At 39.6% G+C, this 26,467-nt stretch overlaps 1 protein-coding gene and 1 pseudogene across 1 annotated transcript; one reads left to right on the top strand and one right to left on the bottom strand.

The window, feature by feature from the left end:
• Positions 1-1,839: 1,839 nt before the first annotated feature.
• LOC116636911 (olfactory receptor-like protein OLF4) lies at positions 1,840-2,793 on the bottom strand. The gene has a single exon (XM_032412109.1). It carries the CDS (start codon positions 2,791-2,793, stop codon positions 1,840-1,842), a length of 954 nt encoding a protein of 317 aa, XP_032268000.1.
• Positions 2,794-3,181: 388 nt separating this feature from the next.
• Positions 3,182-26,467, top strand: LOC116636910 (annotated as a pseudogene).

Here is a 26,467-nt window from a genome sequence, read left to right as displayed (position 1 = left end):
AAGGACTCATTTGGAGTCCTGCAGAGTACAGAACAACTCCCTAACCTGCAATCCTCTTTGATAACAAATACATTATAGTAAGCCATTTAGTTTTAGGAGGCTTTCTATGCAGCAACAGCTAACTGATATAATAAATCAGAAAGACCTGAGGGCATTTATAATTATCTGGTCCTTTTTATTCTAGGCATTTATTCTGATAATTGAAGGTAGCATTCATGATTACTGTGTTCTTCAAGTTTATTTCACACAACTGTATTAAAAATGAATCCACTGAAGCCCCTTTGAGGTAATATGGAAAGGTGGGAAGGACATGCATGTGTGCATAAAACTTGTGATTCTGAGTCATATATTGGAAAGGAATCCAAGCTTGCTGGTGAGTCATCCTGTGATTATGAGGATGATATATAATGGATGATAATGATATTGTTCATTTGCTACACCTTTAGAGATTAGGGCAAAATTTCAAATAGTGGGGGATATTTTGTTTAGAGAAATGGAAGGAATCATATTTGTATGTAGCACTGGAAGTGTTCACCCAGAAACCAGAACATAATTTAATAAAACCCTAAACAAATAAGTGAAACCATATGACAACTGACTTTCTCTGTTTGACTTATTTCACTTAGCATAATCTCCTCCAGTCCCATCCATGTTGATGTAAAAGTTGGGTATTCATCATTTCTGACGGCTGAGGAAGGGAAAAATGAAGGGGGGGAAATCAGAGGGGGAGACGAACCATGAGAGACTATGGACTCTGAGAAACAAACTGAGGGTCTTAGAGGGGAGGGGGGGTGGAGGGATGGGTTAGCCCTGTGATGGGTATTAAGGAGGACAGGTACTGCATGGAGCACTGGGTGTTATACAAAAACAATGAATCATGGAACACTACATCAAAAACTAATGATGTACTGTATTGGGACTAACATAACATAATAAAATAAAATTAAATTTTAAAAAAAGAAAGTATCCCCCCCAAATAAAAATAAAACCCTAAACATGCCACCAGCGTTCATATTAATAAATACACCTTACAGAAGGACCTTGATATTCCATAATTCAATAGGTAGAGGAAGTGCCTGAGAAAGAAATATTTTGCATAGCAATAAATGTATGATTTAATATTTTGCTTCATCATCCTTAAAGCAAGTTTGACTCTAAAGCCATATTATGCCAATGTAGTTTTTCCACATTTGTCTTTCTGTGTAGATTCCACTTGGAGATATGTATTTTATTATCATTTTTTTGTCGGTGACTATGGGAGGCGGTGGACACAAGCTGTGTAACAGGATCCTAATGTGTAGAAAAATCCCCATGATCAGCTATAACCACTGGTACATCAAAGTCTGCATTCTCAGGAAGAGCAGTTAAGGTAGCGATATGCAAAGGAATGATGTTCACAAAAGTGAAGCATAGTGGTCTCATATTTTTCTCTTTTATAAACTTATATAAATAACTGTGGTTGTCAAGATAGATTTTCCATAGGAGTAGTACTCAGTCAAACAAAATAAAAATACTCACTAAGATATATTTCATTTGAGAAGAAATTATTCTTAGCAGATCCATGTAGTTCTTTGAAGTAGTCGAGAATTTCCAAATAGTTTACATCCAAAGTTAGGAATAACACTGAAAGAGTACACGTACGACTAACAGAAAATCTCTTGGGTGTCAGAGATGTCACAAAGCTTAAAGTGAATTACATACATTATACAGAGGGGTCAAAACCAAAAAGATAGAAATTCTAGGAAATAAATTAGGAAAACAAGTTCTACTTCCACGATCTGCATAAATAAATCACAACTTTTGTCTAAGGCCTCAGGCCCTGCCAATACGGGCACCTCTTCAGCCCAGGACAGTTGGCCCTTTTAGAGCTGTCATCCCAGAGAACCTCATCAGAACCTTCTTTATGTCTTTATTTCTCAGGCTGTAGATGAAGGGGTTCAGCATAGGTGTGACCACTGTGTACATAACAGAGGCTACTGCACTTGAGTGGGAGCTCTGGGTAGCAGCAGAGCTAAGGTACACTCCTAGGCTGGTACAATAAAATAAGGAGACAACCGAAAGGTGAGATGCACAGGTGGAAAATGCTTTATACTTGCCCTGAGCTGATGAGATCCCAAGTATGGAAGAAACTATCTTAGAATAAGAGTAAAGGACCCCAACCAGGGGAGCACCCCCCAGCAGCACAGTTGCAAAATACACCACTATGTTATTAAGAAAGGTGTCAGAGCAGGCAAGTTGGATCATCTGATTGAGTTCACAGAAGAAGTGGGGAATTTCCACCTTTCTACAGAAGGATACTTGCAAGACCATTAAGCTTTCTAACAAGGAATGCAGGATGCTCATGATCCAGGACACCAGAACCAACAGTCCACAGAGCCTGGGTTTCATGAGGACCATGTAGTGCAGGGGGTGACAGATGGCCACAAAGCGGTCATAAGCCATCACAGTCAGGAGAAAGATGTCTAATCCTGTAAACAGTATGAAAAAATACATCTGCACGATGCAGCCTGAGTAAGTTATGACTTTGCTCTGAGTCTGGATGTTCCACAGCATCTTGGGGATGGTGGTGGAGGTGAAACAGATGTCTACAAAGGACAGATTGGCAAGGAAGAAGTACATGGGGGTGTGGAGGTGAGAGTCAGAGTTGACAGCCAGGATGATGAGCAGGTTTCCAAACACAGTGATCAGGTACATGGAGAGGAAAAGCCCAAATATGAGGGGCTGCAGTTCTGGATCCTCTGAAAATCCCAGAAGAAGAAACTCTGAAATTCCTGTATCATTTCCTGGTTCCATGTGGTGGAGGTGACTATCAGTACAGGGAAACTAACATGACTAATTTTAACACAAATGGACATTTCTTGTAATGTAGAAATGATAAAATTTATATTTGTCCAGTCAAGTTACTAATATCAATATTTTGTGAATGGATCTGGGCCCCTTTACAGGATCCCTATTTCCTCTCTTATTAGGAATTTTCAGCACAACGTCAGATGTTCCCCAAAAGGTCTGTTATTGTACAGTTGAATAAGAAAGTATTTAATGTACTTTAGGGCTATATAGAGTGTCAACCATGTTTCATAAATTTCTGCTCATAAAGTAGAGGGTGCTGAAAAGCAATAGTCCCTACAATTCAATGATGATGGTAGGACGGAAGCATATACAAAGATTAAATAATCATGAGATGGGGGCAGATGCTATGAAAAAACAGAAGCTGTTTAAGGGAGAGAGTGAATGGGGTGTTATGTTGGGTGTCCAGTCAAGATTGGCTAAGAAGGTGACTTTTGAACAGAGACCTCATGGAAGAGAGGGTGGATGGTGGGAGGTCTTCCTGGCAGATGGAACAGCCAGTGCAAAGGCTCTGAGGAAGTGCTTCTGTCAGAAAATAAAGGGTCAGAAGGGAGCCAGTGTGTTGAGGGGAATGGACAATGTTGAGGGAGTGATGAGAGGAGTTGGCAGTGAATTTCCTAGAACCATGTGGCCTCATAGCTGCTTAAAATTCAAGGCAGAGGGACTTCCTTGTCCACACTATGTACCTCTTGCACTTTATGATCTGGTTGCAATACGGTCTGGTCCATTGAACATCCCTCCTCAGTATCATCTGTTGATTAAGTTTGGGCTGTGTATTATAAGGGTCACCTTGTAATGGAAGAGCCCACGTATCCTGGCTCTCAGGACTGCTCTCACTCATCAAGGTGCCCACACGCACGTGCACACACGCACACACACCCACACACACACACAGTGTAACATACACAGAACACAGCACACCATGTCCTCCTGGTGTGTGTTACTCTATGTCCTTCTCACCCTACCCCCCGCTTTCCCTAACACACTGTTTATGATATGAATGCATACACATCATATTACCCTTCCCATAAGGAATGTAGAAACAGTACCCAGAAATTCCTATTCATAGCTTTCCAGGGACAAATCATCTTGGGGTTCCATTTTGGAATGGCCACTTTTGACCTGTGTGTAAAGAAACATAAATAATTGTGTTCAATAAGTAGATAGATAGATAGATGGATAGATAGAGAAAGAGAGAGGAGGAAAGGAGGGGAGAAATGATATGGACATGAAGAATAAATTGATCTAATCAGCTCAGTTGCCCTGAGAGACTGAGGAAGAAAAGCTTCTTTGCTGCTGGTGGCATCCCATCCTGGCTTTATCCCATTTATACCCTGCAAAAATAATAAAAGAGCAAAAATAAATTGTCCAAAAGACAAAAGTAGTGACATCTTTATGGTGTGAAACACCTTACAGATTGAACATCACAAGAGAAAAATGAGTAAAAAGAATAAACCAACACTTCACAAAATTTGATGTTTTTATTATCAGATAGCATAAGACTTATTTTTCCTGTGCCTTTTCCATATTTATTTGACCAATTGGTTTTTATTTGGTCCAATAGAGAATGGGGCGAGCCCCTTTATCACTTTTCATATGTGACATCTTTTTGTGTTTACTTGTCATTCTTAGCCTTTGGGTTTTATTCACTTTCTTGACAAGTCCCAGGACCACATCTACATCTATTGGTTCTGTTCCTTGTCCAACATGCAAAGGCCTCACCAGACCCTGTAAAATCCTACACACCCCATGGCAATCTATCCTCTTTCTCTGAATACTCTTCATGCAACTTATCCAAGGACATTATCTCATACTCACATTTATCTCACAGCATGATTGTCTGTCACTCTTACGTAAGGACCAAAGGAGCAAGAACTTCACCTGTACTGTTCATCTTTTTCTTTATGGATGTGGATGTACACGCACTTATATAGGAACAAATTCAAGAAAATGAGACATTATGAAATACAAAGTATGCCAGAGGAGATAAAACCAGGTTAAAGAGAGCAGTTTCAGTACAACAGTATCCAACAGTATTGAAGGGAGTTTTGAGAACTAACTGAAACATGATCTACAGAACAGTAATCCCACAAAATCAACATGGACAAATAATAAAATTCCCCAAAACCTTGAAATAGAAGGGTATTACAAGTAAAGTTCTTAGAAATTTCTGGCACATAGCAGATGCTCTTTTAGTATATGTTGAATGAATCAGGAATTAGGCCTCATTATGTATGGCCATTAATACATGACAACGCTGCATTTGAATTTAGTTGGCAAATATTGGATTGCTGAATGGAAGTAGGCACAAATAGTTTTCTGTGTAGAAGGAAGTGCAGTGGTTCCTTATCTCACACATCTCACAAAAATCAGAAGGTGTAAACCTTAGTTTAGGAGTAACTATTCCATTCTAGATATACGTCTAGAAATTACATATAAAAATCACAGGAGGGCAAACCATTATAATTAAGGCAAATACTCAGAATTAGGAAGATAGACATATTTTTAAAAAATTTAAGACTATATTATGGCCAAATATATCTAACTAAAAGTCACATAACATAATAAAAAATTATAATTAAAAATAAAAGTCAATAGAGAAACTGTGGTTTACAACAATTATTTGAAATGCTGAAAATATAGACAATTAGGCATATAATATGTCAACACATAATGATAATAGACAAATTAACATGGTGATCAAATATAGGAATCTTTGCTCAAGCTCACTAATAGTTTAAAAAAGTCCACAGAAATCTCTTTCATACCCATCACCCGGAAAAAACACTCAAAGGGGTGTCACATTGATTGGGATTGGAAGTTTTGAAAATTAGCAAAGGGGTACTTTCTAATTTTGTTGTCAGAATTGTGACATGTTACAGCATCTTGGGAGGCTTTGAAGATAGTTACAAATATTAAAAATACAGATGTTCTTTGGGGTGCCTGGCTGGTTCAGTCTGTATTGCATGGGACTCTTGAGCTTAGGGTTGTAAATTCAAGTCCCATGTTGGGTGTAGAGATTACTTTAAAAATATTTTTAAAAATACAGATATTCTTTAACCCAGGGTTTCTCAGTCTCTGCACTATGGACATTCGGAGCCAGAGCCTTCTCTGTGGTGAGATGTGTCCTGTGCATTGTAGGATGTTTAGAGTGTCCCTGGCCTCCAGCACCCCTCCCCAATGTGACAGCCTAAAATGTCTTCAAACATTACTCAATGTCTGCTGGGGGGACAAAATCACTTTTGTTTGAGAAACATAGTTTTAAGTGTTTAAAAATATTTAGATTTTGATATAATAGTAATTTAATGAGAAAAAAAATATGAAAGACCATCAAAAGTGTAGATGGCACAGCCACACCATGAAATGTCATGTAAGTGTTGAAATAATGAATCAGGATTACACTGGTTGACTAGAGGGACGTGTAGAAGGTACTCCTGAGTCAGAAGGATGGGGGGAGAGAAGCTAGAAAGAAAGATTGTGCCAGAACATAAAGAGTACTTACAATACGCATAGCTGTCTTTTTATACTTTCAAATTGAAAGGGTGTGAATGTGTATGTGTGCATAGCACAGAATAGTTTTAAAAGAAATGAATACTTTTGAAAGAAAAGAGAACAGTAAAACTGCACTTAGGTGAAGCACAGTGGCTCAAAACAACTGTCTGAAATGAAATTGAAGGAAGTCCCCAAACTAACTTTGAACAAAGAGATTTAAAAGAGTAATGGGTTTTAGAGGAGAGGGGGGTGGGGGGATGGGTTCGCCCGGTGATGGGTATTAAGGAGGGCACGTACTGCATGGAGCACTGGGTGTTATACGAAAACAATGAATCATGGAACACTACATCAAAAACTAATGATGTAATGTGTGGTGATTAACATAACTAATAAAATAAAATTTAAAAAAAGTAATAATTAAATGAACTCGACATGGGTCCAAGTCTACATTAGATTGCCAAGGACTCGGGAATAAAAGAGGATGAAAAAATGTTTTAGGGGCGCCTGGGTGGCTCAGTCATTAAGCATCTGCCTTCAGCTCAAGTCATGATCCCAGAGTCCTGGGATAGAGTCCCACATCCGGCTCTCTGCTCAGCGGGAAGCCTGCTTCTCCCTCTCCCACCCCCCATGCTTATGTTCGCTCTCTCACTGTGTCTCTCTCTGTCAAATAAATAAATAAAATCCTCGAAAAAAGTGTTTTAATGTGGAGAGAAAGTGGTATCTAAAGTTTTAGTTTCATGTCACATAAAGAGATATGGGACAAGCATGTTTATGGAAGGTAAAGGTTCTTCTTAGTCAAACATAAAATAGAATCCCTTTCAAGTGATGGCATTTCTATTTTAGAAAGAGATCCAATAATAAAAGTCCAAAAGAACAATAAGGAATACAAAGATGTGAACACTAGTTGAAATATATGTACAAAGGGTGATTTGTGAGCAATAAGTATGCCGAAGGACATTTACTTTCAGTGTTTGGAAAACAGGTATTCACAAGTGAATAATATTAAGGTGACAGATCAATTCTTTCAGAAAAAAAAAACTAGAAAAACAGTGGTAGGAATATGACTAACTCACAGAATTTACCACACAAAATTTATACACTCTCATACATTCTGCGCAAATATGTTTACGCATACATAAAAGGCAAAATGGCAAGTAGCTAAATTGGTGAAATAAACAGCAAATCTTTGCTTGAAAGAATGCAATAGAAAACAGGAATAAAACCTCTCTGGTTCCACTATGCAAAAACCAAGGACTCCCACAGACAATTTTCAGTGGAGAAAGTGGGTGGCTAGCTAATTTAGGACATATTCAGGATCACAGGTAATGAGGTAATTGTAAAGGAAACTCATCAGCATACCTTTTTTCACATAATACATACAAAAAATTTCATTTGAATACTCAAGAGAAAGGAGGTACTGTGATATGCATGTTTCATGGACCGCTCTTGCATAGATGTACCTGCAAAAATACTTTTGTCTGGATTTTTCTGCTCAGTATGGAAATGTAGTCTAATATGTCCCATCCTGAACATGAAAAAACATGTCCTCACTTAACTGTATATCCCTTCACAGCTAATACTTGACTCTGATTAATTGAAAAGATCCTTGGTTTTATGTTCTAATTATATGCTTCCCATCCCTCCTATAACTAGGTTTCCATTATTATGATTTAGTTGTTAATGTTGAACCTTGCATTTCTGAGTTCCATGTTCACTTCTATTTTTAGCATCATACATACATAAATGAATCAATCAATAAAACTCTTAATCAAGCCAGCAAACAGCCACAGCAAACTCTCAGCTCTGAGCCAGGCTGGACTGGCCCTCAGGTGACCTCAACTAAATGCTCTTGACTTTCATTCTCTTGACCTTCTCCTGCAATCCCTACTGGGCAGTAAAACTCATCTAGATGGGGTCTCTGAGGTGAAGTTCTCTACATGGAAATCAAAATACCTGTCTCATTGGTAGATGATAGAGGATGAAGCTCTGTCCCCAGACAAGAGAGTGGGAATGGGTCAAACTTCAGTGCCCCATCCAGACTTAGGACTGCACAAGAAATGACCAGGTCTTGTCCAGCCCGAGGTTGCCTGTGCTGTGGGACTGCAGCCAAGGAGGTATTTACAGCTGCTTTGGTCTGCTCATTAGGCACATTTCCCTCCTGTTCCTCCCAGCTTCACTACATGATTTCCCTGCGGGACACTAGTGTGGACAGAAAGGAAATTTTCCTGTTGAATTTCTGTTACTAGGAGACCGGGTGATAGGCCAGGTGAAGTAATTTTTTTTTTTTACTCTTTTTCTATGACTTCTTCTGCCTTTCAGAGATCTAACTCCTAGCACCTTATCCCACTCCTGAGTGAACATTTTCTCCTGTCGAAGACTGAGAAATTGATCCTGACTTGGTCCCTTGGGTCCTTCAAAGCTTTGACTTGTAGTGGAAATGCAACCCCTGATATCTCTAGAGTGTTACTTTTCCCTTTTTCAACAAAGATGGTAAGTTTGTTCCTTTAATATAAAACCCTGGACTCCTCACTCCTTGGCTTCATGACTGTTTCACCAAACAATTAGGAATTCCACACTTCTATCAGGCTAAGACTTAAAATGTCATTATAAAATGTTTGTTAATTGTAAGAGATATATTTAGAACTTTTTATACACTATAATCCAAGTTTAGCACCATATAGGTGTTGCCTGATTTAATTTTTATAAAAGTCCATTCGGTGAGGAAGCACTAGAGTGAAATCCATTCCCCATAGAGAAATGGGGCTTGAAGAATTTAGTGATCTTCTCAAAGTTATCATTGCAGAAAGGGATGGGTGTTGATTGCATTCTCTCAGGATGCTCCCAGTTTTCAAACTCTGTGACAGTGGTCCCAACCAGAGGTGATACTTTCCCCCGGGCATATCTGGCAATGTCTGAGGGATGCTGCTAAACACCTCCAAGGAGCAGGACAGCTCCCAACACAAATAATGACCCTGCCTCAAAGATAGATTGAGAATGTGAGAAAACATACTCTAGACCAGCACTTCTCCAACTTCAAAGTGCCTGTGAATCACCTAGGATTCTAGTTCAAATGCAGATTCTTCTTTAGCAGGTGCTGGTGGGCCCAGGAGTTCAGCATTTCTAACGAGTGCCTGAGTGATGTTGATGCTGCAGGTCATGGTCTGAGGACCACTCTTTGAGTAGCAAGGCTGTGGCCCTGTGGTAGAGTAAGGTGCAGGTGTTTGTAGGTTTTTGCACAACAAAAGAAATTGTGTTTGCATAAAATTTTGAATGACTAGTGTATGCAGTCAAATTTTGTGTTTGTTTCTTTTATATAATGACCCTTGAGTGGCACCAAATAAAGTACTTTTGGAAAAGACTTTCTAGTAGGCAGAATAAGAGCCTCTTTAACTTGTCCACATTCTAGTACCTAGAAACTTCGAATGTGTTATTCTTTATAGGAAGAGGGAGGTTAAGGTAGCAAATGGAATAAGGCCAATAAGCAGCTGACCTCAAGCTAAGATTGGCCAAGATTATGCAGGTGGAACTGAGGTAATCACCATGGTCCTCTGAATGTGGGAAAGGCAGGCAGAATAGTTGGATCAGAGAGAGATGTGAAGATGCCACATTGCTGGCTTTGAAGACGGAGAAAGGGCAATGAGCCAGAAAACCCTTGTTTTCACTAGAAATGGCAACAGGAAAGAAAAGAGTCTCTCCTGTAGCATCCAGCAGGAAGCAGGTGCTGCAGACATCTTTTTTTTTTTTTTTTTAAGATTTTATTTACTTGACAGAGAGAGACAGCAAGAGAGGGAACACAAGCAAGGGGAGTGGGAGAGGGAGAAGCAGGCTTCCCGCCCAGCAGGGAGCCCGATGTGGGGCTCGATCCCAGGACCCTGGGATCATGACCTGAGCAGAAGGCAGACACTTAACGACCGAGCCACCCAGGCGCCCCGGTGCTGCAGACATCTTGCTTTTAGCCCACTGACACTTATTTCAGGGTTCTGACCTCCAAAACAGTAAGAGCATAAATTTGTTCCTTTGGAGCCTCTAGTAAGGTAAGCAGAAATAGGAATGTAATATAGACATTTATCCAATAAAATTGTTTTGGAGCAAAGCAAATTTTAGTTTCTCAATTAATTCATTTCTCTCCTCTTGAGTAAGGGCATTTTTTTTCTTTTCTTTTTTTTTGTGTTATGTTAATCACCATACATTACATCATTAGTTTTTGATGTAGTGTTCCATGATTCACTGTTTGTGCATAACACCCAGTGCTCCATGCAGAACTTGCCCTCTTTAATACCCATCACCAGGCTAACCCAGACCCCCACCCCCCTCCCCTCTAGAACCCTCAGTTTGTTTCTAGAGTCCATAGTCTCTCATGGTTTGTCTCCCCCTCCGATGTCCCCCCCTTCATTTTTCCCTTCCTGCTCTCTTCTTCTTTTTTTTTTTTTTAACATATAATGTATTATTTGTTTCAGAGGTACAGATCTGTGATTCAACAGTCTTACACAATTCACAGCGCTCACCATAGCACATACCCTCCCCAGTGTCTATCACCCAGTCACCCCATCCCTCCCACCCCCCAACTCTCCAGCAACCCTCAGTTTGTTTCCTGAGATAAAGAATCCCTCATATCAGTGAGGTCATAGGATACATGTCTTTCTCTGATTGACTTATTTTGCTCAGCATAATACCTTCCAGTTCCATCCACGTCGTTGTAAATGGCAAGATTTCATTCCTTTTTATGGCTGCATAATATTCCATTGTGTATATTTATATATATATATAAATCTATATATATAAATACCACATCTTCTTTATCCATTCATCTGTAGATGGACATCTTGGCTCTTTCCATAGTTTGGCTATTGTGGACATTGCTGCTATAAATATCAGGATGCTCGTACCCCTTTGGACCCTACATTTGTATCTTTGGGGTAAATACCCAGTAGTGCAATTGCTGGATTGTATGGTAGCTCTATTTTCAACTTTTTGAGGAACCTCCATACTGTTTTCCAGAGTGGCTACACCAGCTTGTATTCCCACCAACAGTGTAAGAGGGTTCCCCTTTCTCCGCATCCCCGCCAACATCTGTCATTTCCTGACTTGTTAATTTTAGCCATTCTGACTGGTGTGAGGTGGTATCTCATTGAGGTTTTGATTTGGATTTCCCTGATGCCGAGCGATGTTGAGCACTTTTTCATGTGTCTGTTGGCCATTTGGATGTCTTCTTTGGAAAAATGTCTGTTCATGTCTTCTGCCCATTTCTTGGTTGGATTCTTTGTTCTTTGGGTGTTGAGTTTGATAAGTTCTTTATAGATTTTGGATACTAGCCCTTTATCTGATATGTCATTTGCAAATATCTTCTCCCATTCTGTCGGTGGTCTTTTGGTTTTGTTGACTGTTTCCTTTGCTTTGCAAAAGCTTTTTATCTTGATGAAGTCCCAATAGTTCATTTTTGCCCTTGCTTCCCTTGCCTTTGGTGATGTTTCTAGGAAGAAGTTGCTGAGGCTGAGGTTGAAGAGGTTGCTGCCTGTGTTCTCCTCTAGGATTTTGATGGACTCCTGTCTCACATTGAGGTCTTTCAACCATTTGGAGTCTATTTTTGTGTGTGGTGTAAGGAAATGGTCCAGTTTCATTCTTCTGCATGTGGCTGTCCAATTTTCCCAACACCATTTGTTGAAGAGACTGTCTTTTTTCCATTGGACATTCTTTCCTGCTTTGTCAAAGATTAGTTGACCATAGAGTTGAGGGTCCATTTCTGGGCTCTCTATTCTGTTCCATTGATCTATGTGTCTGTTTTTGTGCCAGTACCATACTGTCTTGATGATGACAGCTTTGTAATAGAGCTGGAAGTCCGGAATTGTGATGCAACCAGCTTTGCTTTGCTTTTTCAACATTCCTCTGGCTATTCGGGGTTTTTTCTGGTTCCATACAAATTTTAAGATTATTTGTTCCACACTATATCTAAAACTAATGATGTAATGTATGGGGATTAACATAACAATAAAAAAATTTAAAAAAAAAGATTATTTGTTCCATTTCTTTGAAAACAGTGGATGGTATTTTGATGGGGATTGCATTGACGTGTAGATTGCTCTAAGTAGCATTGACATCTTCACAATATTTGTTCTTCCAATCCATGAGCATGGAACGTTTTTCCATTTCTTTGTGTTTCCTCTATTTCTTTCATGAGTATTTTATAGTTTTCTGAGTACAGATCCTTTGCCTCTTTGGTTAGATTTATTCTTAGGTATCTTATGGTTTTGGGTGCAATTGTAAATGGGATCGACTCCTTAATTTCTCTTTCTTCTGACTTGTTGTTGGTGTATAGGAATGCAGCTGATTTCTGTGCATTGATTTTATGTCCTGCCACTTTATTGAATTCCTGTATGAGTTCTAGCAGTTTTGGGGTGGAGTCTTTGGGGTTTTCCACATAAAGTATCATATCATCTGCAAACAGTGAGAGTTTGACTTCTTCTTTGCTGATTTGGATGCCTTTGATTTCTTTTTGTTGTCTGATTGCTGTGGCTAGGACTTCTAATACTATGTTGAATAGCAGTGGTGATAGTGGACATCCCTGCCGCGTTCCTGACCTTAGGGGGAAAGCTCTCAGTTTTTCCCCATTGAGAATGATATTCGCTGTAGGTTTTTCATAGATGGCTTTTATGATATTGAGGTATGTACCCTCTATGCCTATACTCTGAAGAGTTTTGATCAAGAAAGGATGCTGTACTTCGTCAAATGCTTTTTCTGCATCTATTGAGAGGGTCATATGGTTCTTGTTCTTTCTTTTATTAATGTCTTGTATCATGTTGATTGATTTGCGGATGTTGAACCAACCTTGCAGCCCAGGGATAAATCCCACTTGGTCGTGGTGAATAATCCTTTTAATGTACTGTTGGATCCTATTGGCTAGTATTTTGGTGAGAATTTTTGCATCCATGTTCATCAAAGATATTGGTCTGTAATTCTCCTTTTGATGGGGTCTTTGTCTGGTTTTGGGATCAAGCTAATGGTGGCCTCATAAAATGAGTTTGGAAGTTTTCCTTCCATTTCTATTTTTTGGAACAGTTTCAGAAGAATAGGTACTAATTCTTCTTGAAATGTTTGGTAGAATTCCCCTGGGAAGCCATCTGGCCCTGGGCTTTTGTTTGTTGGGAGATTTTTGATGACTGCTTCAATTTCCTTAGTGGTTATAGGTCTGTTCAGGTTTTGTAGTTCTTCCTGGTTCAGTTTTGGTAGTTGTTACATCTCTAGGAATGCATCCATTTCTTCCAAGGTATCTAATTTGCTGGCATAGAGTTGCTCATATGTTCTTATAATTGTTTGTATTTCTTTGGTGTTGGTTGTGATCTCTCCTCTTTCATTCATGATTTTGTTGATTTGGGTCATTTCTCTTTTCTTTTTGATAAGTCCGGCCAGGGGTTTATCAATCTTGTTAATCTGGTTAATCTGGTTGATGCATTCATTCTTTAGTAGGATGCTCTTTAGCCTCCATGTATTTGAGTTCTTTCCGACTTTCCTCTTGTGATTGAGTTCTAGTTTCAAAGCATTGTGGTCTGAAAATAGGCAGGCAATGATCCCAATCTTTTGGTACCAGTTGAGACCTGATTTGTGACCTAGGATGTGATCGATTCTGGAGAATGTTCCATGGGCACTAGAGAAGAATGTGTATTCCATAGTTTTGGGATGGAATGTTCTGAATATGTCTGTGAAGTCCATTTGGTCCAGTGTGTCATTTAAAGTCTTTATTTCCTTGTTGATCTTTTGCTTAGACGATCTGTCCATTTCAGTGAGGGGGGTGTTAAAGTCCCCCACTATTATTGTATTGTTGTCAATGTGTTTCTTTGCTTTTGTTATTAATTGCCTTATATAATTGGCTGCTCCCATGTTAGGGGCATAGATATTTACAATTGTTAGATCTTCTTGTTGGATAGACCCTTTAAGTAGGATATAGTGTCCTTCCTCATCTCTTAATACAGTCTTTGGTTTAAAATCTAAGTTGTCTGATATAAGGATTGCCACCCCAGCTTTCTTTTGGTGTCTATTAGCATGGTAAATGTATTTCCTCCCCCTCACTTTCAATCTGGGGGTGTCTTTGGGTCTCAAATGAGTCTCTTGCAGACAGCATATCGATGGGTCTTGTTTTTTAATCCAATCTGGTAGCCTGTGTCTTTTGATTGGGGCATTTAGCCCATTTACATTCAGGGTAACTATTGAAAGATAGGAATTTAGTGCCATTGTATTGCCTGTAAGGTGACTGTTACTGTATATTGTCTGTGTTCCTTTCTGGTCTATGTTGCTTTTAGGCTCTCTCTTTGCTTAGAGGACCCCTTTCAAGATTTCTTGTAGGGCTGGTTTTGTGTTTGCAAATTCCTTTAGTTTTTGTTTGTCCTGGAAGCTTTTTATCTCTCCTTCAATTTTCAATGACAGCCTAGCTGGATATAGTATTCTTGGCTGCATATTTTTCTCATTTAGTGCTCTGAATATATCCTGCCAGTCCTTTCTGGCTTGCCAGGTCTCTGTGGATAGGTCTGTTGCCAATCTAACATTTCTACCATTGTAGGTTACATATCTCTTCTCCCGAGCTGCTTTCAGGATTTTCTCTTTGTCTCTGAGACTCGTAAGTTTTACTATTAGATGTCGGGGTGTTGACCTATTTTTATTGATTTTGAGAGGGGTTCTCTGTGCTTCCTGGATTTTGATGCCTGTTTCCTTCCCCAAATTAGGGAAGTTCTCTGCTATAATTTGCTCCATTATACCTTCTGCACCTCTCTCTCTTTCTTCTTCTTCTGGGATCCCAATTATTCTAATGTTGTTTCGTCTTATGGTATCGCTTATCTCTCGAATTCTGCCTCATCATCCAGTAGCTGTTTACCTCTCTTTTTCTCAGCTTCTTTATTTTCCATCATTTGGTCTTCTATATCACTGATTTTCTCTTCTGCCTCATTTATCCTAGCAGGTAGTGCCCCTATATTTGATTGCACCTCATTAATAGCCTTTTTGATTTCTACTTGGTTAGATTTTAGTTCTTTTACTTCTCCAGAAAGGGTTTCTCTAATAACTTCCATGCTTTTTTCAAGCCTAGCTAGTATCTTTAAAGTGATGATTCTGAACTCTAGATCCGACATTGTACTGATGTCCATATTGAGTAGGTCCCTGGCAGTCGGTACTACCTCTTGTTCTTTTTGTTGAGGTGATTTTTTCCGTCTTGTCATTTTGTCCAGAGGAGAATAGATTAATGAGAGAACAAAATGCTAACAGGGTAACAACGTCCCCAGAAAATGTACTCTAAACAAATCAGGAAAGACCTGAAGCAGTGGGAAAAGAAAGGGAAAGGGAGAAAAAAGAAAAAAAAAAAAGAAAAAGAAAAAGAAAAAGATAAAGATTAAAACAAACAAAAACAGAACAAAACAAAACAAAAAAAAACCCAGAATATGATCAAATATGATCAGGCTGGTATATAGATCAGTGGCACACACTAGATTTTGGGCGTATTTTAGTCTGTTAGAAGAAAGTGCCTCCCAAAATTTTAAAGAAAGAAAAACTTATATATGTACAAAAATAAGGGTTGGTATGATGAAGGGATGGAATATGACTGTAAAGATGGAAATTATAAAAAATTTTATAAAAGGAATTGATAAGAAGTTGTTTGAAAAAAGAAAGAAGAGGATTTAAAAAAAATAAAAAGGGAGAGAATGTGATCAGGCAGGGGAGTAGAAAAAAACCATACACTAGAGTTTTAGGGTATATTTTGATCTGTTAGAAGAAACTATCTCAAAATTTTAAAGAGAGAACAATTTATATATATATGCCAAAAATACGGGTAACTACTATGAAGGGATAGAATATGACTCTAAAAATGAAAAATAAAAATGTTCTTTAAAAAAGGGATTGATAAGATATTGGTTGAAAAAGGGAAAAAGAAAAATTCAAAAAAAAATTAACTTTGAAAGACTACAGAATCATGGTAAAAAAGCCATGGATGCTGCTGCATGGAGCGCTGGGTGTTATACACAAACAATGAATCATGGAACACTACATCTAAAACTAATGATGTAATGTATGGGGATTAACATAACAATAAAAAATCTAAAAAAAAAAAAAGAAAAGCCATGGATTCTATGTGCAGTATTCCCCTAGTGCTGGCGTTCTACTGTTCTCATTGTTCGGTAAACTTGGCCTTGGAAGCTGTTCTCGCTGATCTTCTGGGGAGGGGCCTGTTGCCGTGGTTCCCAAATGTCTTTGCCGGAGGCAGAATTGCCCCGCCCTTGCCGGTCCGGGCTAAGTAATCCGCTCGGGTTTGCTCTCGGGAGCTTTTGTTCCCTGCAAGCTTTCCGTACAGCTTTGGAGGCGGAGAGTGAAAATGGCGGCCTCCCAGTCTCCGCCCCGGAGGAGCCGAGAACTCGGGGCCCCGCTCCTCAGTGCGCCCCCAGAGAAAAGCAGTCAGTCACTCCCGTCTCCCCGGTCTCCGGCCGCACTCCGTGCTCACCTGGCCTGTGACCGAGCGTTTCTATCTCTGGCACCCGACCCCGGGTGGAGTCTCCAAACCCAGCAGATCCCCGCGGTGAGCTCCCGCGCCGCTCCTCCCGGGGGAAGAAGGTGAGTCTCCCCGGATCTGCCGCTTGTTGGGTCCCTGCTGGAGGAGCAGTGGCCCGACTGTGCCGCGGATCACGGTTTATGGCAACCCCGAGCTGAGAGCCCGCGCCTGGGCTCCGTCTCTGCAGCCGGCTTCCCTGCTCCGATCCCTGGGAGCTCTGCCGCACTCAGGCACCCCCGGTCTTTCTGTGACCCCGAGGGTCCTGAGACCACACTGTACCGCGAGAGTTCCACCCCCCGCTTAGCCACCAGAGTGACGTCTCTCAGCGGAGCAGACTTCTACAAGTTCGATTTTGTGCTCCATGGCTCTATCACTTGCCAGAAGCGGCCGACGGCAGCCCCTCCCCCGCCGCCTATCCTCCCGAATATCGCCTCGGATTCACTTCTCCATACGTCCTACCTTCCAGAAAGTGGTCGCTTTTCTGTTCAGAGAGTTGTTGCTATTCTTTTCTTCAATCTCCTGTTGAGTTCGTAGGTGTTCAGAATGGTTTGATCCCTATCCAGCTGAATTCCTGGGACCAGACGAAATCCAGGTCTCCTACTCCTCTGACATCTTGCTCCACTCCCCAAACTCAAATCTTAAAAGTTATTTAAAAAAGTCTTTTCTCAGAGTCTTTTAAATTAATTTAAATTTAAATTCAATTAATTAACATATAATGTGTTATTGGTTTCAGAGGTAGAGGTCAATGATTCATTAGTCTTATATAATACCCAGTGCTCATTACATCACGTGCCCTCCTTAATGTCTATCACCCAGTTACCCTGCTCCCCCACCTCCTTCCCCTCCAGCAACCCTTAGTTTGCTTCCTATGATTAAGAGTCTCTTATGGTTTGTCTCCCTCTCTGGTTTCATCTTGTTTATTTTTTCCTCTCTTCCCCTATGATCCTCTGTTTTGTTTCTTAAAATCCACATATCAGTGAGGTCATATGATAATTGTCTTTCTCTGATTGACTTATTTTGCTTATCATAATACCATCTAGTTCCATCCATGTTGTTGCAATGGCAAGATTTCCTTTTTTCATGCTGAGTAGTATTCCATTGTGTATGTGTGTGTGTGTGTGTGTGTGTATAACATCTTCTTTAACCATTCATCTGTTGATGGACATCTCAGCTCTTTCCATAGTTCGGCTATTGTAGACATTGCTGCTCTGAACATTGGGGTGCAGGTGCCCCTTGGATCACTACATTTGTATCTTCGTGGTAAATACCTAGCAGTGAGTGCAATTGCTGGGTTATAGGGTAGCTCTATTTTCAACATTTTGAGGAATCTCCATATTGTTTTCCAGAGTGGCTGCACCAGCTTGCATTCTCACCAACAGTGTAAGAGGTTCCTCATTCTCCACAACCTTGCCAACATCTGTTGTTTCCTGACTTGTTAATTTTAGTCATTGTGACCCATGTGCGGTGGTATCTTACTGTGGTTTTGATTTGTATTTCCCTGATGCCAAGTGATGTGGAGCATTTTTTCATGTGTCTGTGGCCATTTTTATGTCTTCTTTGGTGAAATGTCTGCTCATGTCTTCTGCTCATTTTTTGATTAGATTATTTATTCTTTAGGTGTTGAGTTTGATCAGTTCTTTATAGATTTTGGATACTAGCCCTTTATCTGTTATGTCATTCTCAAATATCTTCTCCCATTCTGTTGGTTGTCTTTTGGTTTTGTCGACTGTTTCCTTGCTGTGCAAAAGCTTTTTATCTTGATGAAGTCCCAATAATTCATTTTTTACTTTGTTTCCCTTGCCTTGGAGACATGTCTAGAAAGAAGTTGCTGTGGCTGAGGTCACAGAGCTTGCTACCTGTGTTCCCCTCTAGGATTTTGATGGATTCCTATATCACATTTAGGTCTTTTATCCATTTTGAGTCTATTTCTGTGTATGGTGCAAGGAAATGATCCAGCTTCAATCTTTTGCATGTGGCTGTCCAATATTCCCAGCACCATTTATTGAAGAGACTGTCTTTTTTCCATTGGATATTCTTTCAATGCTTTGTTGAAGATTTGTTGACCACAGAGTTGAGAGTCCATTTCTGGGCTCTCTATTCTGTTCCATTGATCTATGTGTCTGTTTTTTGTGCCAGTACCATGCTGTTTTGATGATCGCAGCTTTGTAATACAGCTTGAAGTCAGGCATTGTGATGCTACCAGCTTTGGTTTTCTTTTTCAACATTCCCCTGGATATTTGGGGTCTTTTCTGGTTCCATCCAAGGTTTAGGATTATTTGTTCCAGCTCTGTGAAAAAAATTGATGGTATTTTGATAGGGATTGCACTGAATGTGTAGATTGCTCTAGGTAGCATAGACATTTTAAACAATATTTGTTCTTCCAATCCATGAGCAAGGAAAATTTTCCATTTCTTTGTGTCTTCCTTAATTTCTTTCATGAAAAGAGAAAGAGAACTTCATGAGTGTTCTATAGTTTTCTGAGTACAGATCCTTTGCCTCTTCGGTTAGGTTTATTCCTAGGTTTCTTATGGTTTTGAGGGCAATTGTAAATGGGATCAACTCTTTAATTTCTCTTTCTTTTGTCTCATTGTTAATGTATAGAAATACAATTAATTTCTGTCATTGATTTTATATCCTGCCAGTTTGCTGAATTCCTTTATGAATTCTAGCAATTTAGGGGCAGAGTCTTTTGGGTTTCCCACATAGAGTATCATGTCTTCTGCAAAGAGTGAGAGGTTGACTTCTTCTTTGCCAATTCAGATGCCTTTTATTCTTTTCATTGTCTGATTGCTGAGGCTAGGACTTCTAGTACTATGTTGTACAGCAGTGGTGATAGTTGACATCCTTGCTATGTTCCTTACCTTAGGTGGAATGCTCTCATTTTTTCCCTATTGAGAATGATATTCATTGTGGGCTTTTCATACATGGCTTTTATGATATAGAAGTATATTCCCTCTATCCCTACACTGTGAAGAGTTTTAATCAAGAAAGGATTCTCTTCTTTGTTAAATGCCTTTCTGCATCTATTGAGAGGATCGTATGGTTCTTGTCCTTTCTTTTATTTATGTAGTGTATCACATTGATTGATTTGTGGATGTTGAACCACCCTTATAGCCCAAGAATAAATCCCACTTGGTCATGGTAAATAACCCTTTTAATGTACTGTTGGATCCTATTGGCTAGTTTTTTGGTGAGCATTTTTGCATCCATGTTCATCAGGATATTGGTATGTAATTCTCCTCTCTGTTGGGGTCTTTGGTTTTAGGATCAAGGTCATGCTGGGCTCAAAAAAAGTGTTTGGATATTCAACTTCCATTTCTATTTCTAATAGCTTCAGTAGAACAGGTATTAATTCTTCTTTAAAATTTTTGGAGGAATTGCCCTGGGAAACCATCCAGTCCTGGGCTCTTGTTTGTTGGGAGATTTTTGAATACTGCTTCAATTTCCTTACTGGTTATGGGCCTGTTCAGGTTTTCTATTTCTTACTGTTTCAGTTTTGGTAGTTTATACTTCTCTAGGAATGCATCCATTTTTTCCAGATTGCCTACTCTGTTGGCACATAGTTGCTCATAATATGTTCTTATAATTGTATTTCTTCAGCATTGGTTGTGATCTCTCCTCTTTATTCATGATTTTATTTATTTGGGTCCTTTCTCTTTTCTTTTTGATAAGTCTGGCCAGGGGTATATCAATCTTATTAATTCTTTCAAGAATGAGTACCTAGTTTCGTTGATCTGTTCTACTGTTCTTTTGGTTTCTATTTCATTGATTTCTGCTCTGATCTTTATTATTTCTCCTCTCCTGCTGGACTAGGCTTTATTTGCTGTTATTTCTCAAGCTCCTTTAGGGGTAAGGTTGTGTATTTGAGACCTTTGTTTATTCTTGTAAAGGTTTGTATTGGTATATACTTCCCTCTTAGGTCTGCCTTTGCTGCATCCCAAAGGTTTTGAACAGTTGTTTTCATTTTCATTTGTTTCCATGCATTTTTAAAATTCTTCTTTAATTTCCTGGTTGACTCATTCATTCTTTAGTAGGATGCTCTTTAGCCTCCATGTATTTGAGTTCTTTCCAAATTTCCTTTTGTGATTAAGTTCTAGTTTCAAAGCATTGTGGTCCAAAAATATGCAGGGAATAATCCCAATCTTTTGGTACTGTTTGAGACCTGATTTGTGACCCAGTATGTGATCTATTCCGGAGAATGTTCCATGTACACTCGAGAAGAATGTGTATTCTGTTGCTTTAGGATGGAATGTTCTGAATATATCTGTGAAGTCCACCTGGGCCAGTGTGTCTTTCAAAACCCTTGTTTCCTTGTTGATCTGCTTAGATGATCTGTTCATTGCAGTGAGTGGGGTCTTAAGGTCCCCTACTATTATTGAATTATTATCAGTATGTTTCTTTAATTTTGTTATTAATTGGCTCTTATAATTGGGTGCTCCCATGTTAGCGGCATAAATATTTACAATTGTTAGATCTTCTTTTGGATAGACCCTTTAAATATGATATAGTGTCCTTTCTCATCTCTTATTAGATTCTTTGGTTTAATATCTAATTTGTCTGATATAAGGATTGCCACTCTAGCTTACTTTTGATGTCCATTAGCATGATAAATGGTGTTGCATTCCCCTACTTTAAATCTGGAGGTGTCTTCATGAAAAAGTGCTCAACATCACTCGGCATCAGGGAAATCCAAATCAAAACCTCAATGAGATACCACCTCACACCAGTCAGAATGGTTAAAATTAACAAGTCAGGAAAGGACAGATGTTGGCGGGGATGCAGAGAAAGGGGAACCCTCCTACACTGTTGGTGGGAATGCAAGCTGGTGCAACCACTCTGGAAAACAGTATGGAGGTTCCTCAAAAAGTTGAAGATAGTGCTACCATATGATCCAGCAATTGCACTACTGGGTATTTACCCCAAAGATACAAATGTAGGGATCCGAAGGGGTACGTGCACCCTGATGTTTATAGCAGCAATGTCCACGATAGCCAAACTGTGGAAAGAGCCAAGATGTCCATCGACAGACGAATGGATAAAGAAGAGGTGGTATATATATACAATGGAATATTATGCAGCCATCAAAAGGAATGAGATCTTGCCATTTGCAACGACGTGGATGGAACTGGAGGGTATTATGCTGAGCGAAATAAGTGAATCAGAGAAAGACATGTATCATATGACCTCACTGATATGAGGAATTCTCAATCTCAGGAAACAAACTGAGGGTTGCTGGAGTGGGGGTTGGGGTGGGAGGAATGGGATGGCTGGGTGATAGACACTGGGGAAGGTATGTGCTATGGTGAGCGCTGTGAATTGTGCAAGACTGTTGAATCACAGATCTGTACCTCTGAAACAAATAATACATTATATGTTAAGAAAAAAAAAAGAAGAAGAAGAATGTAGCAGGAGGGGAAGAATGAAGGGGGGGAAATCGGAGGGGGAGAAGAACCATGAGAGACGATGGACTCTGAAAAACAAACTGAGGGTTCTAGAGGGAAGGGGGGTGGGAGAATGGGTTAGCCTGGTGATGGGTATTAAAGAGGGCACGTTCTGCATGGAGAACTGGGTGATATGCACAAACAATGAATCATGGAACACTACATCTAAAACTAATGATATAATGTATGGTGATTAACATAACAATAAAAAATTAAAAAAAAAAATCTGGAGGTGTCTTTGGGTCTAAAATGAGTCTCCTGTAGACAGCATGTGCATGGGTCTTGCTTTTTTATCCAATCTGATACCTTGTGTGCTTTGATTGGTACATTTAGCCCATTTACATTCAGAGTAACCATTCAAAGATATGAATTTAGTACCATTGTATTAACTGTAATGTGACTATTTCTGCATATTGTCTCTGTTCCTTTCTAGTCTATGTTACTTTTGGGCTCTCTCTTTGCTTAAAGAATCTCTTTTAAAATTTTTTTGCAGGACTGGTTTGGTGATCACAAATTCTTTTAGCTTCTGTTTGTCCTGGAAGCTTTTTAATCTCTCCTTCTATTTTGAATGTCATCCATCTGTATAAAGTATTCTTGGCTGCATATTTTTCTCATTTAACACCCTGAATATATCATGAAAGTCCTTTCTGGCCTGCCAGGACTCTGTGGATAGGTCTGCTGCCAATCTAATGTTTTTACCCTTGTAGGTTATGGACCTCTTGTCCTGGGTTGCTTTCAGGACTTTTTCTTTGTCTCTTAGATTTGCAAGTTTCACTATTATATGTCAGGGTGTTGGCCTATTTTTATTAATTTGGAGAGGAGTTCTCTGTGCCTCTTTGATTTGAGTGCCTGTTTTCTTCCCCAGATAAGGAAGTTCTCCACTATCATTTGCTCCAATATACCTTCTGCCCCTCTTTTTCCTCTTCTTCTGGGGTTCCAATTATTCTAATATTGTTTTGCTTTATGGTATCACTTATCTCTCAAATTCTCCTCTCATGATCTCATGGATCTCTAATATTGTTTTGCTTTATGGTATCACTTATCTCTCAAATTCTCCTCTCATGATCCAGTAGTTGTTTATCTCTCTTTTTCTCATCTTCTTTATTCTCCATCACTAATTCTCTCTTCTGCCTCATTTATCCTAGCACTAAGAGCCTCCATTTTTGTTTTCATTTCATTAATAGCCTTTTTGATTTCTACTTCTTTAGATTTTAGTTCCTTTATTTCTCCAAAAAGTGATACTCTAGTGTTTTCTATGCTTTTTTCAAGCCCAGCTAGTATCTTTATAATCATTATTCTGAACTCTAGTTCTGACATCTTAGTTATGTCCATACTGATTAGATCCCTGACAGTCAGTACTGCCTCTTGTTCTCTTTTTCGAGGTGAGTTTTTCTGTTTTGTCATTCTGTCCAGAAAGAATAGATGAACAAGAGAACAAAATACTAAAATGGCAACAACGACCCCAGAGAAATATACACTTAATCAGAAGAGACCAAAAAACCAATAAATAAATACATATTAAAAAAATAAAAGAAAGAAAAAAGAGAGAGAATATAATCAGACCAGTGAACAGAACAGAGCAATATACTGGATCCTGTGTGTGTTTTGGTCTGTTAGAAAACTGTATCCCAAAATTGTAAAGAAAGAAAAAGTTATGTGTGTACAAAAATAAAATTAAATATGAGAGGATAGAATGTAACTGTAAAAATGAAAATTAAAAGACAAGAGAAAACAAAAGAGAAAAAACCAACAACAATAAAAGGACGAGATATAAACAGACAGGTGAACAGAGCAGAGCAATACACCATATCTTGAGTGTATTTTGGTCAGTTTGTTAGAAGAAACTATATCTCAAAATTGTAAAGAAAGAAGAGTGTATATATACAAAAATAAAATTAAATACACTGAAGGATAGAATATAACTCTAAAGATGAAAATTAAAAGACTTTAGCAAAACGAAACAAAAAAACAACAAAAAAACAAAAAAGGGAAGAACAAAAAAAAAAAGAAAAGAGAATATGATCAGATAGGTGAATACAATCTATTTTGGGTGTGTTTTGGTCTGTTAGGAGAAACTGTATTCCAAAATTGTAAAGAAAGAGAAACATATATATACAAAAAAAATTTAAATACAATGAAGGGATAGAATGTAACTATAAAAATGAAAATTAAAAAAAGATTTTTAAAAAGTTGATAAAATAAGAAATTGGTTGAAAAAGGAAAGAGAAAAAAATAAAAATTTAAAATTGAAAGACTAAATAATCATGGGACTAAAGCTATGATAGTGGATTATGTGCTGTATTCCCCTAGTGCTGGAGTTTTGCAGTTCTCATTGAGCAGTAAACTTGGTCTTGGCTGATCTTCTAAGGGAGGGACCTGTTGCATTGAATCTCAGGTGTATTTGCTCCAGGGGGGATTGTACCACCCTTGGCAGGGCACCCAGGCTAAGTAATCTGCTCCAGTTTGCTCTATGTGGCTTTTGTTCCCTGAAGGCTTTCCTCGCAGCTTTAGAGAATGAGAATGAAAATGGTGGCTTCCCAATCTCTGGCCTGGAGCTGAAAGCTCCAGGCCCCACTCCTCAGTGCACCCTCAGAGAAAGTAGTTAATCGTTCCTGTCTCCCTGGTCTCTGCCCACACTCCATTCTCACCCAGCCTGTGACTGAACATTTCTATCTCAGGCACATGACCCTGTTTGGAGTCTGAAAACCCTGCAGATTCCTGCAGTGTGCTCCTGCACCACTCCTCTTGGTGGGAGGAAGGGAGGTCTCATTGGTTCTGCCACTTGCTGGGCCCCTGCTTGGGGAGCAGTCACCTAATTGTGCCACGGTTTGCAGTTTATGGCAATCTGGAGTTGAGAGTCCACTCCAGGGCTCACTGTTTGCAGCCAGCTTCCTGGTTCTGATGCCTGGGAAATCTGCTGCACTCACACCCACCCCCAAGTCTTCCTGTGACCCTGGGGATCCTGGGACCACACTGATCCACCTAGAGTTCTGCCCCCAATTAGCCACCTGAGCACCTTTCAGGTGGGATGTCCCTCACTGGAGCAGACTTCTAAAAGATCTGATTTTGTGCTCTGCTGCTGTATCACTTTCTGGTAGCGGGCTTATGGAGGCTCCCTGCCCCCGCAGCTTATCTTCCCATATATTGCCTTGGATTCACTTCTCTGCACCTCCTACCTTGCAGAAAGTGGTTGCTTTTCTATTTGTAGAGTTGTAGCTATTCTTTTCTTAGATCTCCGGCTCAGTTTACAGGTGTTCAGAATGATTTGATAGCTATCTAGCTGAATTCCTGGGACCAGACCAAACTAAATTCTCCTACTCCTCCACCATTGTGGACTCCTATTTTCTCAGAGTCTTTGACCAGGTTATTCCCTCAGATGGGCACACACTTCCCTGGATAACCCTGTGTCTCCTGCTGTCTCCTCTTGAGGCCTCTGTGTAAAAGTGTGCTGGCGTATCCAAGCAACCAGTAAAAAACAACATCTCCATGCACTCTTTCCTTTTTACTGGATTTTTCTTCATAGCACCTGTCACCTTCTGACATTCTATCTGATCTTTTATTTGCTTATCTTCTCCATCACTGAACTATGCAGACTTTTGTTTCTCGACACCTATGCTCTTTCCCTGGAGGTTAGTCACTTTTTCACACTCTTTGCTGTACTGGATGACTTTCTCCTGGCCACGATGGCCTATGACTGGTTGGTAGCCCTCTCCCACCCCCTGCACTATACAGTCATCGTGAATCCCCAGCTCCGTGGACTGCTGGTTCTTCTGCCCTACATCACATATATCCTGAATTCCTTCTTACAAAGTTTAATGATGTTGTGGCTTTCCTTCTGCATACAATTACATATCCACTGCTATTTTTTGTAAACTCAATGAAATAGTCCAACTTTCCTGTTATGATAACTTTCTTAATAACTTGGTGATGTATTTTGCTATTTTGTTGCTGAGTGCTGTTGCTTTTGTGGAGGTCCTTTACTCTTACACTAAGATAGTTTCCTCCATACTTGGGTGTCATTCAGCTCAGGGCAAGTATAAAGCATTTTCCACCTGTGTCTCACCTCTCAGCTGTGTCCTTATTTTACTGTACGTTCCTAGGTGCACACAAGTGCAACAGCCCCAGTGATGTACACCATGGTCACACTCATGCTGAACCCTGTTAA

Source organism: Phoca vitulina, unplaced genomic scaffold (genome assembly GCF_004348235.1).
Source record: "Phoca vitulina isolate PV1807 unplaced genomic scaffold, GSC_HSeal_1.0 scaffold13, whole genome shotgun sequence".
Classification (NCBI taxonomy): domain Eukaryota; kingdom Metazoa; phylum Chordata; class Mammalia; order Carnivora; family Phocidae; genus Phoca; species Phoca vitulina.
Note: the sequence above shows the minus strand (reverse complement) of the source record. Positions and strands in the feature narration are given on the sequence as shown.